This window comes from Tubulanus polymorphus, chromosome 2 (genome assembly GCF_964204645.1).
Source record: "Tubulanus polymorphus chromosome 2, tnTubPoly1.2, whole genome shotgun sequence".
NCBI classification, from domain to species: Eukaryota; Metazoa; Nemertea; class Palaeonemertea; order Tubulaniformes; family Tubulanidae; genus Tubulanus; species Tubulanus polymorphus.
In genome coordinates, this window is record NC_134026.1 from 5,555,177 (window position 1) to 5,570,994 (window position 15,818).

Below are 15,818 nucleotides of genomic sequence, written 5' to 3' on the forward strand. Positions count from 1 at the left end.
CCCCTCCCCTAATGCGTACGTAATAAATGAATGATCCCTAACCGAAATGGGGTCCAAACTACGCAGCTAAATGGAGCCGTGATGATAGAAATCTTGAAGAATGGAGGCCAATTGATACTTGTATAAGACCATCTCGTGTATTAATCACTCAAGCTTCCTATACATCATAGCAAGCCTCCACTGACCAGTTAAACTCTGCACAGAAAGTCATAACTCATTAAGCTTAAGCACCTCAATTCGATAAGTAAAATAATACTAAACAGACTGTAAAACAGTAGTAGAGAAACAAATGATTTTAAATAATATGTCAAGATCTATTTTATTTACATACAAAACAATCAAACCCTTACATTTATGTAGCACATATCGATTGGTATTACAGATATGTAATTGGATCTTTTATGAACATAAAAAGTGGAAGTTCAATAACCCACATCAGAAATCACCCCGAAAAAATGGAATGACAAAACTGCATAAACTGAAGGAAAGTAAAATAAGACTGCCATATTGTGTATTGAATAGTGTACAACAAAATCATATCCAGAGTTGACAGTTCAAATCAAAAAGTTATTCATGTGACATGATACATCTATGCTTGGAATAATGACAGCGTTTATGCTATATAAGATCTACACATCATAATCCTCATTTCAGGTCCCCCAGAAACATATATGCGCAAAAAAACACAAACATCAAGTGTTGACAAAGTACACGCGTTGTTTACAAATTAGTGATTGGACGCAAGGCTTTCTCTCATTCATTCTCTCATTAACCAAAATCAAGAAGAAATTAATATGAAGTATAATATTCATTCTCCGATGTACACCGAGATTCCAAACTGATTTAGCTGAGTTCATATAGTTAACATAAGGTTCTTTCTGATCCATGTCCGAGCCGGCCTGAGAAGAATGCAGGTTTTTGGCTTGGGATTTTAAATGATTTGGTTTCGTCACAAGCCACTTATCATTAGTTTGTGTGATTGTTACACTGTAGCTAACGTTCAGTTAAGCGAGTTGAAAGAAATCACTAATCTTTCAGATGATAATAATAAGTACCAGGTAATTAATTCAGCTTCAATTTGAATCACTCTAAAAACTATCAAACACTTTAAAACTAAATCTTTATCAACTATTTAACAAAGACGAATTTGACATCAAAAAGTAGGGGTCAAGTAGGTTAACTGAAAATAAGAGTATTTGAATTTTCACTTTCTATTTTCGAATAACAGCAGATGGGTCTCCAAATCCAAGCTGTATATAGAAGGAGCTTTGTATCGGATGAATTTGTCATAGAAAAAAAAAGCCAAATATCATCATTACAAAATGATTAATACTTAATATTAATAAGAACCAACTGCCAAATCCACTAGTACGTCGTATTGTTGAATCCCTGATGATCGAGAACTTTTTCGTAAAATTCAAATAATCAACAACAGACAGAAAAATTTCATGAAACTTAACGCAGAAACAATATCTAAACCTATTCACTTAATATTTTTTTCTCTTATAGCCATGTGTGTATGGATTGAAGTACCGTGTAAAAGATTCGATGAGATTTGTCGAAGGCACCATCATGTGTTTGGAGAGGGCCAAACACGAAATATTGAAGCATTTGAACAGCTCATGCCATATCATATTTAATTAAATTTTAGCAGCGAAAAGCAGAAAATACTCGAGCAGCTACTTAGATAAATTTCAGTCAATAAAAGAGAAAATTACTCTAAAATACAAAATATTGATTATCTATTATAATAGATTGTAAAATTATTTGCATGCTCATTCGACAAAAACTTATGAGGAATAATAATAATATTGATAATTAATTTTTCACCTATAATTAGGAGATTTCATATCAGGCAGCGAGAATAATGATAAAAACTCGTCGAATAGGTTTTCGTAAAGTCGAATGCTGTAAGTAAACGACTTTACTTACAGCATTCTTTCTGAGAAATATACACAAGGACAGTACTTAAGAAAACGTGTGAGGAAACATTTATTCACCGAGTACTACACAAACCTGTCACATGTGTATTTCTAACTCGGAGCAAAATTTTCCAATCATAGCAAAAAACAGAACCTCAAAGAACTATACATATATATGCAAAATATTAATAATCTCTGTGTGAAGTGCAGGTCATCCGTTCATTACATATCGGGCAAACTGTTCATTTGCCCATACTTCAAGCATTCCTGCATGTTACAAATAGACAATCCTTCTTAGTGAATTTAGCTTCATCAAAGGCCCGAGACTTCACTAGGCCAGTCAGATATAAATCGAAATTGTGCACTACCACAGTATCATCTATTCACTTCATATCCTTAAACCTTTGTACAAATGCGCATCGCTAATACACTATTTCAGACTGACCTCTCTTTCAGGCCTTACACAATATGATACATCTACGATGTCAATTACACGCGCACACGCATACACACATAGCCATGCGATTATTAAGACTATTTAATTGATATTCATTTTGTCATTCAGCTTTTTCAAAATGCCCTTTTAACCTATTCTGTGTACTAAAATAATGATTCTTTCTTGAATACCAGACTGTATTGTATATGCTTGTAGATGTACAATAAAGGTGTGAGAGTTGGAGCATTTTACCGAAGATGGCGACACTGTTGTATCGTGTTCATTTATCTGGTATTAGAGGTGGGTTAGACTTGTCTCGTATTCAAGAGCTACACCGCAAGATGCATTGCATCATACTTCCATGATTGCTTAACACAAAACTACCAGCGTCAAAAGATAGCGTTTAGTAACCTAGTCTTTTTGGACCATGGATAGATTATCTATTAATTCTTACATTCACGACAAAGGTCGACACCAATATCATTCACTAACAATGAAATACAGTTAATACAATATCCTGGGGATACACAGGAAATACAATAAGACCCTCAGTCTTAGACGCAAACTCACGCTCTTAAATCGAGGCTACTTAAAACCTGATATTTATGATTTCGTGCCTATAAACTATGATACAAGTGTTACTTCGTAACGATACAACCGCATTAACAAACGCAATGTACATATAAACTAACATCCACACCCACAAACAAACATTCCCAATGTTTCCAATTAAATCTATATTCAATGCTTGGCACGATTAACACTGGTCGACAGCGCGACGAAAACTCACCGCCATCATCGTTTCAATCAATCATTCGTTATTAAAGCCTAATCATTTCACGTTCGCTCGATTCAAGCATTTACCTCGAGAAGCAGTAACAAAATCATCATCAAACAGATTTCTATTTACACACGCACACCCACCCAGGACAGCATACAGGCCGTACTCCTCCCTACCCGTGTGATCGAGAGAGGGGGTAGAGACAGTACGAGCCTCGTTATTTTAACCTAACTGATGAGAACACGAACTTCGGAACCCGCAACACGGGGAGAGACACACACGCAAGATTTCAATCGAGTCTAATCATCTATTATCACATAGGGCAGAATTGGTAAAATGTCGTCATTGAACGTATTCCGAGAGAGCGTTTCGTGCCAGCTGTGCCAGTCGCCGGCGCTGTCGTAACAACCATTTATACCCGGTAACTTATCCTCGTGCATCTTACTGACGTCGTCGTCGGTGCCGCTGTAACGCGGCGGTTCGGCGGCGTCGCAAGCCGACGGATTGTCGTCCTCGTCCCAGTTTATGTCGTAATTCACCGGCGGTAACAACGAATACGGATCCACCTCGTCTCGCTTGACAGACAGCGGCGCCGTCGTCACAGGCGCGACCGAGTTTTCGTGCGAGTCGACGCTTTGCGCGTCGGCGTTTTTGGCGTAGTTGAAATCGCTGCTACTCTTACTGTCAGCAGACTGATTGTTCGGAAAGAAATCGAGTTGACTTTGAGAATCGGCGTCAAATGCAGAAGAATCACAGATTGTCGTCTCCGGTTTAAACAATGGCAAAGGACTAGGTAAATTCGGATCACTATTTTGATTGGGCGCGAACGACGTTTGCAGGAACTTCTCGACGAGTTCGGTTTTCGTTTGTCGCAGCGTGATGTGCGTAGCGTCGGGCGGCGCTAGGTCGCAGAATGACTGGCGTTTACGATGCGGACGCGGCTTCGCGCCGGCCGGCACGATCGACGGATTCAGCTCGTCCAACTCTTTCTCGATTTGATTGGTCGCTATACGAGTGACGGTCGCTGCCGAGACGTTCGAACTGGAACTCTTCGCCTGAAGTTCGGCGATCAACTGCGCCGTAGTCTTTACTTTCGGCGTGCGAGTCGGCAAACTGCCAGCCATCGACGCTGCCGCCGTTTTGGAAACGTCAGAATCTGGTGGACGAATCGGCGTGACGGGAGTGCTCGTTAACGCGCGCGATTTTTTCCCGCCCGTCGGAAATTTCGGAGTCGAAGTCTTATTAAGTGATGACAATGCCGGTGAACTGTACGAGTGAACTAATCGTCCCTCGAGCGTTTTACTGTGTAGTTCGGTCGTGATCGCGCCGTTCGGAATTTCTTTCGCTTTATCGAACAACGAATCGAGTTCGTTCTCGTTTTTCGAACGTTTCTCGGGGAGGATTTCGACGGCGCCCGACTCGTCTTTCCTGCGACGTTTATTCGCAGCATTTGTGACACTTAGATTTTGTGTGTCGCCATTTCCCTGACAGTTCAGTTTACTCAGGGCCGGCGACTGCGGTTTTTCTATCACATTCTTCAAACGGGAAGATACGTCGCTACTTGGTACGACGGCAGGACTCAGCGGCGGTTTCGATTTCAAATTCGCTTTATTAAACAACGATTTATTGCCTACGGAACCGGCAAACGTCGGCCCATTCGCAGGATTTAATACCGGTGATATACTAGACTTGCTACTAGGCGTCGCTGGTCCACTACCGGGAGTAACCGGTTTACCACTTACCGCCGGCGTAACCGGTCTACTCGCGGGAGTAACCGATTTACTACTAACGGCAGGGGTTATCGGCCTACTCGCCGGAGTAAGCGGTCGACCCGTTGATAACGCGGGGCTAACAGTGTTTATTTTCACGGTACGTGGAGAATCAACGGCAGGTTTATTTTGAGACAATCTTTCTCCGTTAACGTGGCTCGGTTCCGGACCGGACGTGATCAGCTTTTGCCAGTTGCGGACCAACTTTTTCGCTCGTTTAGCGAGTTCGTCATTGCTTGTTTTCTTACGTAATTCATTGACATATTTCCCCAGTCGAGTTGTCTACAAAATAACGAATCACATACGTAAACCGGAAGAGTTTACATTTACGGTACCAGGCCACTGGCAATCACAGATACCCAGGATACATTTCCGCAGCTGACAGTTTAAAAGAGTTGAAATGGGTTCATTTCGATTTCCAATAGACTAAATTATTTAGAATGATCTAAATTTGGGGGTAAAATACAGGCCCTGAAATAAACCTCTAAATTCAACAATGCGTGTGCGAATGAATACACACTCTTGATTTGGCCTGTTACAGGTACGGGCCAATTAAACGTGGTCTAACTAATGGTAGTGTGAACACTGCTTGGTATGTTTTAACACAAAGAGAAATATGGGCTGGATCCTGATACGTACCTCAAGAGCTTCTTTCGTAATAGGGTACTTTTCCAGCAATGAAACGACTTCCAACACTGCAACCATGTCCACAACCTAGAAATTTTACAACAATTCGTAGTAGAATGAAAGATTTAGCGGGCGCCTACAAGTATGAGTTAATAATTATAGGCACAAATCGAAAATAACCAATTGTGAAACTAACACACAATCTAGTAGTTTTAAATAATTTACAAGATAAATCGTGACAAAATTTGACAACAGTAAAATGTAAATATTTTCAAGTCTGCAAAATATTGGCACAATAATTTCAAAATCTTAACAAACCATCCAAAATAATGGCCAAGGCTTCTTGATTGTTCAAGGTTAATAAAAAAGCAGTAGAAATAAGATACTTTTCTATTGCTTCCTGATCATATTCTAAATTCTTAACATCATGTACCAAACTGAATAAGACTATAGTTTATTACAATCCTTCATAAACCTAGTGAATGAATATCTAGATCTAGTCTATTTTTGATTATCAAGCAAGTCAGGAAATTAGTGTAAAATAATTACAGGTTTGGTCATATGATTGGATAATCATTAGCTAGTAACTACAATGAATAAGAATGTTTAACCCATTTAACAAAAAATTATCTCATGTGGACCTAATGTACCGGTACATCCTTCTTGGTTTTACCTAAAACTAAAAAATTAATATCATCAAGTTCATAAATAAATATCGACAAATGAAGATTTGTCAAAAGAATAGCTGGACATTAAAGTTCAGATGATTTTAAATTATTAACTATGTTGGTACTATGAAAAATTTACATCACTCTCATAGTCTGTGCTATTATTGCAATTTTCATCATTCATCCATATTATTTAAAGATATTCTACCTCTCTCATGACCTAAAACCCTTTAATCTAAAATAATAAATAAAAAATATGAACATCAACAAAAACAGTTGCAAAAAGGGGTCAATTTAAGCTAAACGTGAATTTCAATTTAATATCAGCTGATTTTCGAGCTCTCAATGAAATGGCCTCACTACGTCGCGCTGCTCGATTCTGCGCACTGTGTACCGCTGCACTCTTTTGCACGGCGACTACCGACGCGATAAGAGCAAATTACACCAGTTTACCGAGCCGAAAAACTACCCTTCAAAATGCTAGGTACGTGAATTTTCGATCAGAAATCGTAGCCAGGCACATTAATCTGAACACTCGACGCGTTTTCGGCGACGATCCGCGCCGGCAAAGGCCCGAAATTCGACGGCGAACGGGAGCGCGCCGTGGACGCTGTCGAACGAAACCGCGCTCGGTGAACACATCGTTTCAATAAGCGAAATACGGCCATAAACGCGGGTGTCAGCCACCCCAGGCTTACATTATTATCTTTATCTAAGGCGTTCAGAAGTCTGTCTTTAATCTCGGGTGGAGAAAACTGCATCTAGGCCGCAAAAAAGCTTGCAAACGATGGAGTTTTGCGAGCCGAATTGGCGAGGCTCAGTCTCCAATGGCGGACATCGGTGCTCTGAGCAGTGCGATCGGCGCGCTGTATTCTGGGTAAAACCAATCAACTCGCGTGTTGTATTCTGGGTAGAAAACCAATTAACTGTTGCATTCTGGGTAGATCGGTGATCATTGCCCACGACGGGTCTCTCGGGCAATTTAGATTCTCCACCCACTGTGTAGATGTGTTGAATCCAGATGGGAAGTTTCTAAAATCAGGTATATTTTCCTGTGTCCACCAATATCACAACAGTCAACAGCAGCACTGAAGAAGTCCAAATGAAATTCAACGTTAATCAAATTTATAAATTAAGGCCAAAAGTTAAACCATCTCTTCTTCTTGTTTCTCAAACGAATACAATCGAACTCAACTTATCAGTTTATTTCTATAACTGCTGGTTCTGTCATTGTCATTGTATGCTTGATCATTAAAAAAAATGTAATATCCGTAGATAGCTGACTGGGTCAGCAGAAACGAGATATCAATTTTAATTTAGCCTTACATTTCATCGTGACATTGTTGCAAATATCAACAAAGATGATGATAATTGCCAGTCATTTTGTAAAAGTTGATCTTACTTGTTGTAATCTGTGAATATGGATACTATCATAATTATATATATATATATATTATTATAATCATTGTAATTCTATTATCTATTCGCTTTCATTTTTTAGGGTAGATCAACTGAACGGAAACTTTTCAAGAATCTTCTGAATTAAATAATCGATCATGTCGTTGTACGACGATTTGGACAATTCTCCGATCTCTAAAGACAGTAAATCCGATGTTTCCGGCTGGTCATCCGGATTTAAACTCCTGCAATCGCAGCTACAGGCGAAAAAAGCGTCGCTGTTACAAACTAAAAGGCAGCGGCAAAATACGTTGGCGCCTGTTGTCGATTTAAAACGAAATTCCAGCGACGAATTGCATTTCAACCAGTTAACCGGTAAATTAGAGCGTGTATCCGAGTCGGCCGTATCGCCGAGTATAGCGCCACCTTTTATCTCGATCGAACCGCATTCGCGATTCGCCGGCGTCGACGACGAGTACAATCCGTCGTATCCGAACGAATACGACGAATTCGTGAAAAAACGTCGCGAGCAACGACAGCGAGAACGCGACAACGATCGTCGGAACCGCGGCGCCGATCGCGGCGGCGACGACGATCGCGATCGTTCGGGCGGCCGGCGACAGAGCGGCGGTCACGGCGGTCGAAATAACACGAACAATCGCAACTCGCAGTCGCAGCGGCGCGGTCGCGACAACAACAGACGCAGAGACGACGACGACAACGAGAGCGAATTCGAAAAACGTCGTCGAATGAGGGAAGACGACGACGCCGATTACGAGAAACCGAGGCGACCGGTCGGCGGTGGCGCCGCCATCGCGCCGCCGAAATCGTTAATGGAAGACGACGACGACGACGTTGGTAGCGATTCGGGAAATGACATGAACGCCGTTCCGCCGCCATATTCCGACGAGAAGAAACCGCCGGCGGGAATGAGTATGGGTCTGGCCGGTTCTGTAGCGTCAAAAATCATGGCCAAGTACGGATACAAAGAAGGGCAGGGCCTCGGTAAGAAAGAGCAGGGTATGAGCACGGCGTTGATGGTCGAGAAAACGAGTAAACGCGGCGGTAAAATCATCCACGAAAAAGACATCGCGAAATACACGTTCGAAGATCCGTTTAAGATTCCGACGATGGATCCAACGGCCGCGATGCCGCGCGCGTCCGTTGCCACTACGGACTTGTTGCGTAATCCGTCGAAGGTGATCTTGCTGCGAAATATGGTCGGGCCCGGCGAGGTCGACGACGACTTGGAACCGGAAACGGCCGACGAATGCACGAAATACGGTAAAGTGATTAAGTGCGTGATATTCGAAATGCCGGACGTCGAAGAGGACGAAGCCGTGAGAATATTCGTCGAGTTCGAACGGCAGGAATCGGCGATTAAAGCCGTCGTCGATTTAAACGGACGATATTTCGGCGGACGAATCGTTAAAGCCGGATTCTTTAATATCGATAAATTCAGACGTTTGGATCTTGGAGGAGATCTGTAAAAACTGCTCAGTGAATGTATTAATATGTATTACAGTAGAACTCACTCAATTCGGACGGCGAGGAACTGGCCAGATTTCTTCGAATTAAGTTAAATCCGAATTATTAATAAGAGTTTACGTGGTTCCAGGTTAAATGGACCAAATATTTCATCTAAATTTAATGAAAATCACGATTGAAAAATCTGAATTAAGCGATTTCTAAATTGTGATACAGTTTATATTCCTAATTAGTACAAATAATGTTTAACATATTGTATATTTTGTAAAAAAAAATGTTCAAAAGTAGTTTGAAATAAAAAGACACTTGTTCATTTTTAAGTGAAACTTTTTGTTTTTCGTGAATCATTCTTTTAGGTCATCAATCTCCATTTGCAGGAATGACGAATTTATGAACAGGTTTTATTCGAAACGTCCTCATCTGTATAAGGGAACCAGTGTTAATTGTTATCACAAGACTTAATGTGAATTTATGGAAGATAAATGATTTTGAGAGTTATGCAGTGTGGCAGATTTATTTTTGCTTTTGCAGACGGTTAAGATGCAAAGACAATATCGGTCGTAACGTAACAAAAAAAGTATTGTTTGATCTGAGACATTCGGGATTCGAACCTGCTGCTTGAATCATTATCAATGAACATAAGCCAAATAACGCTTCAATAGAAAATGTCATAAAAATGTCAAAATTAGCGTTCTTTATGTCTCCATTAGGCTGTTTATCCTAATAGCAACAAAAATCAGATTATCCAAAAGCAAGGAGAATCATAAAATTGTAAGAATACGTTTGTCTCCCGCTTCATAATGAACCAGAATTTCTGAGAACGACGTTTATGTGTTAAAAGTTTTCATTCAAGTCCAATTTAAATTTTGTAACGAGAATATATTGACCAAATCGAAAAACGATATTCAATCATCGTGTAGACGTAGTAGACCACTGTAAAATTACTGTGGCACTTAATAAAAAGGAAACAAATAAAAAGAACTGTTCGGTAGAGTTTTGTTGATACTGGATTCAACTGGTTTTGCCTTCGATATGTACATACTACAACAATCTGTCAATGCTTAGAAATATCTTTTTTTGCAGAGAGCTGGTCGTAACAAATGGCCCATTCCAGTCATCATGAAAGAGGTCCAACTCCACCACCATCATATGAATCGATCACTACGCCGAAAATACCGCTGTGTTACATCGATTTTATGCCGCAATGTCTCGAGCAAGAGAAAAAGATGAAATATGCCCAGTTTGAGACATTCGAGTAAGAATGAAAATTTCTTAATTCACCTCCAGCTTGATGATTAAGAAAAATATTCACATAAACGCTTCTGTTAGATAGAGTACTTATTACTAAGATGAAGTTTATTAAGTCTAACTGGGGAAATTGTTATAATCAACAGAAAAGTTGATACATGCAGTTCATAATATCCGGTGTGAACCAAAACTTGCATGCATCAAACCTTTTTAGAAGATCGCATTGTAGTGTTCTCTATATGCTGGAATCTTAAAGGGGGTGCATTTGAGTGTATAACATTGTCACTGTTGAAGTAGCAAGGCTTTCAATACCCCAAAAATACAGATAATTTAATGATAATTTAGTTGCAATCTTCTATTTATCGAATTAGCTGAATATATCCCAAATTGATAGAATATTGACATCCAGTCTAAACCTGTTGTGGAAAACACTGCATTGAAATTTTGGAAAATGTTTTTTTCTGGTCCTTAGACTATCTCGATTTGTAACTTCATAATTTAGAAATGTTTCATATTCTTTCCACAGTAAGCTGATAGTAAAAGCTAATGTATTTTTGCGAAGTCGTCCCGATGTACTGGTCAAATCTGTTGAAACTGTGGCAAAGAAATGTGCCTATTTACAAGACATTTACAGTGGTAAAATGTATACGGATAAACTCGCGTTCAGACACATTGTCATATATGGACTAAGGTGAGAAATATCACGAGCGAAAGTTATTAGTAACAAATTAGTTGCCCTTTTATACAGCTTAAAAGCTTAAACAGTTCAGATCAAAGTTTCATCCAGATTTTGATTAACTCCTTATGTGATTTGATGATAAATATATGGCTAAAAGGGCTCACTGAATGGATGAATTCTTTCAATTCTGTCAATCTAGAATTAGTCAGATTAAGCGGGCATTGATACAGTCAAAGCCTCTTAATACCAATTGGTTTAATCCGGCTTTTGATGATATTATTTACGGTCAATTCATTCATAAATGTATGTAAAATATCATCATGTCTGATCAGGATTTCTCATAAACTGGATTAATTTGTTCCAAACCTATGCGAAAAACAAGTTCAGCTGAATTTCGTTTCAAGCATCCATCTTCTTTTCCACAGAGTATGGTTCACCATCATCCAGGTTCGCATGACTGCGCTCGAATTGGCATATGTGAACATCATACCCGTTAAACTACCATCGTTGGAAGATTCAGATTACCCGAATTTTCAAAAGTTGGAACGTCTGTTTGAGGCTTTCAATAGGAAACTACTCATTGATCCTTTACCAGGTAGATATTATATCTGCTTAAACTTACACAGGGTGGCTTCTGACTTGGAGCACTCAGGGAATCTGAAAAATCTAGGAAAAATCAGGGAAAACTCATTTAACTCATTTTAATTCTAGAAATGTTTCAGATTCTTTTAGGGATTTTGTGTAATCACATGGAAAGATCAGGGAATACTCAGGAGATTTGTAAATGGCCGGAAAGTGGCAGCCCTGCTAACACATGACCATATTCATTTTACAAGTAGACATTTACCAGGGCAGGGTTTTCAAAAAAAGTTATTCTTGCAAATCGATTAAAATCGAGGCCTTGAGTATCATGGAATGGGCTCTAAAATCTTTAAATCATTGTAATGGTCCTCGCTGGTGTACATTGTTTCAGATCATGGTATTGTCAGGCTAGTACACTAGTCTGGTAATTTGTCTGGACTCCAATGAAAATGATGATTATAAGTCCTGGAATCAGAGTCAAAAAAGTCCTTAAAACTCCAATGAGATTGGTCATGGACACTATGAACCCTGAAATGGAATCCTGTGATCTGTTTGGGATCTTATGAAATAGGTTTGAATTTTGTGAATTCAGTTGAATACAACGGCATTACATTTTGTAGGTCAGATAGTCAGTATTGAAACTGTCAGTATAAAGATTGATAAGGATACGTGGTTCAAGTTTGATGGAAATTTCGACTGGGACAGCTGCTCGTGGTACGACGGGTATAAACACCATCTGTTTAATTTCACGCGGATATTCTATCTGAAAGGATCTCCCGCTAATGAACTGATCGGTAAAATGTTCACTCTATTTGAAAAAATTATTTGGAATATTATTGTATTATTGAACCGCGAATGTGCACTTTTTCAGTGAATTAAAACCATTCCTAATGCATTGTTTCACACCGGACTCTCAATACGCTACTAATGCTAATGATAAACTGAAATGCATATATTTAGCAAAGAAATTTATCTTCTATCCATGTACTATTAGGTGTCATCTATCTTGTGTTAGATATTCGATGCAAACTTAATGAATGAATAAATGAATGTGATCGAATAAAGGAACTGATTCGGCGTGTATAATTCTTCTGTTTGGTATAATAGAACTGAGGTGATGCTTCATAAAACTGAGTACTAACTACGAATGTACAATAATTGCAGGTATTGAGGATATCACTCCAAACCGACTGGATGGCAAAGAAGACGGAATACCGAAATATGAATCATTCAATTTAATGTTCAAACGGGCCCAACAATGGATATATGATAATATACATACTGTAAGTACAGAATGTTATAGGGCAAAACTCACAATTTCAGTTTTGACGAAACAGGGGCCGGCGCAGGAAACCCTGTTAGTGCTAACCGCGGTCAGTAAACTGTGGTTAGGGATAAAAGGGCGCAGGAAAACGCTGTTAGCTAAACATTGTCTTCGTGTGGCCTCTTATTTTTAAGCGGGTTAGCCTAATCACAGAAAAGTCACTAACCACAGTTAGGCTAACAAGGTTTTCCTGCGGAATGCTGTTAAGATTTAACTTGTAAAACCTTTCGGATATGCAATCAGCCATCAGATAAGTTTTTCGGATTTGCAGCAAAAGAAACTCGTGAATGTGAAAACTATTGAAACGCCGTATTTTGGAACCAGTTTACAGGAATCAGCAGGTAATAATGCATTCATTACTAGTGGTGAGAAACGACTGTTTTGCGGTACCTGAAATTCCCGAGCCTAATCAATCTTGTTTATGTTTCGTTTGCTGCCAGGTTTAACGGGAAGATGCCATGTGATTCCTGGAATGTCTTTCTGCGACAATTTACACGAGCGCGGACGCGTTTATTTTCTACGAATCTCTTACGTCGTTTCGCGTGACTCGAACCTGCCGCGACCGGAATTAACGTATCGAACGTTCGTGCCGGGGCACGATCTAGAATCGACGATCATGGAATATCAGTCGTTGGACGATCTGATGAATCATATCAATTCGTGGATTCGTGTCACAAGTGAGTTTTCTACTTGTATCTAATTCTGGGTGGTTTGATACTTAAGATGGGTCCAGTTCCGCGGTTATGGGGTTGAAATTGGTCTCATTAAACCAGGGGCGGGAGCACAAGAAACCCTTTTGAAAATACAATATTTTTCAGGGCACTTTTCCACCTCAACTTATAAGACAGCAGTCCACAGGGCAAGATTTTCCAGACCCTTGTGGATACCTAACTTGAATTGAACTTACAAATCTAAAGCAATATCATCATGGTTCTCTTTTTGAATTATGTTCTATATTCTAGAAACAAATGTCGTATATGCTGAGACATGTGAATGCAGGCTTAACGCTGTGAAACACGATGGTATATTAGGAACCGAGTGTACATCCACCGGTTGCAGTATGCCCTCAGATCCAACTCTTGCCTATCGGGTAATTTATTTCATAAGGTACGCATATATTAATCCATCGAATAAATGGTTTACCTAGGTAAACAGTACTGATTTAGGAGGACTCTACAGTACCGTAATTAGGATATGAAAGTGATGCAGTACGCTTTCTTGAAATAAGATACTTTCTCCTTGAAAACTCTTTATATCCAGGAATGACTGATTTGTTGGGATGCTGTTGAAGAATGCTATTGTTTCTGAAGTTCTAATTCATTCAATTTCTAGATTATATATAAACGGTGGCTTTTATGAGCCAGCACCAGAGCTGTTGGATGCCGTGCCGTCATATCCCGAAAAATCCGATTGTGATATCCTGTGAAGAACTGCAAGTTCTGGCTGAACTTTACTACCTTTACTGCAGCATTGTCGATAATGATCTGCTGGACAATTTGTTATATGTATGATTTTTGTGAAGTTCAACTCGCGAATCAATTGTAAATATCGAGCGAAAAATTAATTGTGGATTTCCTAATTGTCGATAAACTACTGTCCGCTTTAATTGGTACAGCAGATAGAACTCACTTCATTCGGATGACTAGAGTCCTTTTAGATTTATCTGAATTAAGTAAAATCTGAATTACAAATAAGAGTTGACGTAGTTCCAGGTTAGATGGACTACCGTATTAAAATATATAATCTGAATTAAATGAAAATCCAAATTAAGCGAGTTTTACTGTAATCAAAACCGAAACCGTAAATCATGAAATAGGAAAAGATCTACAGTATTCATTGACGTATGAATACTGCTGCTAGTTGTATGTATAGCCTTAAAGGTCAGGTGCTCGGTGTTACATCTGTCTAAATACAATAATATGATTTTACGTGTAGCACGGAAAAAATTTTGCTGTTAATATTGAATAAAACATAGAACAACCTTACAGCAACTGGCTTTAGTATGATGGACAGATCTGAAACTGATCACTATGATAGCATTCGTAGATACTTGTATATTGGATTTAGTTCTCCATTTTGCTTAAACACCGATCTAACTGGCTGTTTAGAAGAACTGATGAATTCGTTTTAGTTTTCAAGAATAGTTGTTAGTATCATGAGCTAAGACTGCATTTACATATAATTCATTTATATTGGTGTGGTTGATATGTAGATTATGAGTGAAAAAGGATATGAATGTCACTGGTGATCAAACCTAGTCAAATTTTGACTGTTTTTATGGTTGAATGAATGTGCATGTTAAACATGATGATTTAATGCTTTAGATCGTGGATATTTGATGATTATGTTAGTTAAACTACATGTATAGATTGAACGATGTTTGATGCCGGTAATGATAATTAATTTTCTTTGTCTACGAAAAGATGACGTTTGTCTAATAACCGAGATTATAATGTGCAAGAAATATTCAGAATATTTTTAATAAAATAATTTATTATTATTGGAAAATTTAATCAATTTGGCCTTTTGTTTCATTTCATTTAAGCAGTAATGAAAGTTTCCTTACAAGCCTATGTTTTCCACAAGGGCTTGCTGTGTTCTCTGTTTATGTTCTATCAGGCACTGGTTCTATCAATGCTTACAATGATTGTGCTGAAAAGTGTTTGGTTAATATTATGTAAACTGTTGTCAGATTGCACCATAAGTTTCCAAGGATGACTCTCAGACAGTACGCTATGGCATAATATGTAGCTGGGCACACTGGGTCCTGCAAACAGCAGCAAATAAACCAGAAATTATTATAGGAAACATTTTTCATTGCCCTATTTAAAGTTGCAGTGACACACACAAGAGCTCGTGATCCAGGAAATGTTCATTAACATCGGGCCTACTGTGA

At 39.0% G+C, this 15,818-nt stretch overlaps 3 protein-coding genes across 7 annotated transcripts; 2 read left to right on the top strand and 1 right to left on the bottom strand.

The window, feature by feature from the left end:
- Positions 1-312: 312 nt before the first annotated feature.
- On the bottom strand, positions 313-7,037 carry LOC141898468 (uncharacterized). 4 transcript variants are annotated; one of them, XM_074784378.1, is made up of 4 exons: positions 6,343-6,377; positions 6,186-6,214; positions 5,548-5,622; positions 313-5,190 (listed from the first exon to the last, which is right to left on the bottom strand). In XM_074784378.1, the coding sequence occupies exons 3-4, from the start codon at positions 5,611-5,613 to the stop codon at positions 3,439-3,441; spliced, it is 1,818 nt and encodes a 605-aa protein (XP_074640479.1). In that variant the 5' UTR covers positions 5,614-5,622; positions 6,186-6,214; positions 6,343-6,377; the 3' UTR covers positions 313-3,438. The 4 variants fall into 4 exon arrangements, with proteins under 4 accessions (XP_074640479.1, XP_074640476.1, XP_074640478.1 ...); XM_074784375.1 differs by lacking the exons at positions 6,186-6,214; positions 6,343-6,377 and adding an exon at positions 6,902-7,037; XM_074784377.1 differs by lacking the exons at positions 6,186-6,214; positions 6,343-6,377 and adding an exon at positions 6,412-6,578.
- Positions 6,617-9,387, top strand: LOC141898469 (splicing factor 45-like). Of its 2 annotated transcripts, none has more exons than XM_074784379.1 (2): positions 6,617-6,687; positions 7,705-9,387. In XM_074784379.1, exon 2 carries the CDS (start codon positions 7,760-7,762, stop codon positions 9,089-9,091), a length of 1,332 nt encoding a protein of 443 aa, XP_074640480.1. In that variant the 5' UTR covers positions 6,617-6,687; positions 7,705-7,759; the 3' UTR covers positions 9,092-9,387. The 2 variants fall into 2 exon arrangements, with proteins under 2 accessions (XP_074640480.1, XP_074640481.1); XM_074784380.1 differs by lacking the exon at positions 6,617-6,687 and adding an exon at positions 7,133-7,245.
- A 335-nt stretch (positions 9,388-9,722) lies between these two features.
- Positions 9,723-15,387, top strand: LOC141899763 (uncharacterized). Its single transcript, XM_074786275.1, has 10 exons — positions 9,723-9,860; positions 10,173-10,344; positions 10,864-11,028; positions 11,442-11,611; positions 12,219-12,392; positions 12,763-12,881; positions 13,194-13,263; positions 13,363-13,599; positions 13,885-14,029; positions 14,255-15,387. The coding sequence occupies exons 2-10, from the start codon at positions 10,190-10,192 to the stop codon at positions 14,346-14,348; spliced, it is 1,329 nt and encodes a 442-aa protein (XP_074642376.1). The 5' UTR covers positions 9,723-9,860; positions 10,173-10,189; the 3' UTR covers positions 14,349-15,387.
- The last annotated feature ends 431 nt before the right edge of the window (positions 15,388-15,818 follow it).

Bases quoted from the DNA above. Each gene is read 5' to 3' on its own strand.
- LOC141898468 (XM_074784375.1), bottom strand. From the start codon at position 6,964: ATGCAGTTTTCTCCACCCGAGATTAAAGACAGACTTCTGAACGCCTTA. The intron at 5,623-6,901 runs GTAAGCCTGGGG...TAAAATTTCTAG, and splicing joins CCTTAGATAAAGATAATAAT to GTTGTGGACATGGTTGCAGT. The intron at 5,191-5,547 runs GTACGTATCAGG...GTTATTTTGTAG, and splicing joins TTACGAAAGAAGCTCTTGAG to ACAACTCGACTGGGGAAATA.
- LOC141899763 (XM_074786275.1), top strand. From the start codon at position 10,190: ATGGCCCATTCCAGTCATCATGAAAGAGGTCCAACTCCACCACCATCA. The intron at 11,029-11,441 runs GTGAGAAATATC...TCTTTTCCACAG, and splicing joins ATTGTCATATATGGACTAAG to AGTATGGTTCACCATCATCC. The intron at 13,264-13,362 runs GTAATAATGCAT...GTTTGCTGCCAG, and splicing joins CAGTTTACAGGAATCAGCAG to GTTTAACGGGAAGATGCCAT.
- LOC141898469 (XM_074784379.1), top strand. From the start codon at position 7,760: ATGTCGTTGTACGACGATTTGGACAATTCTCCGATCTCTAAAGACAGT.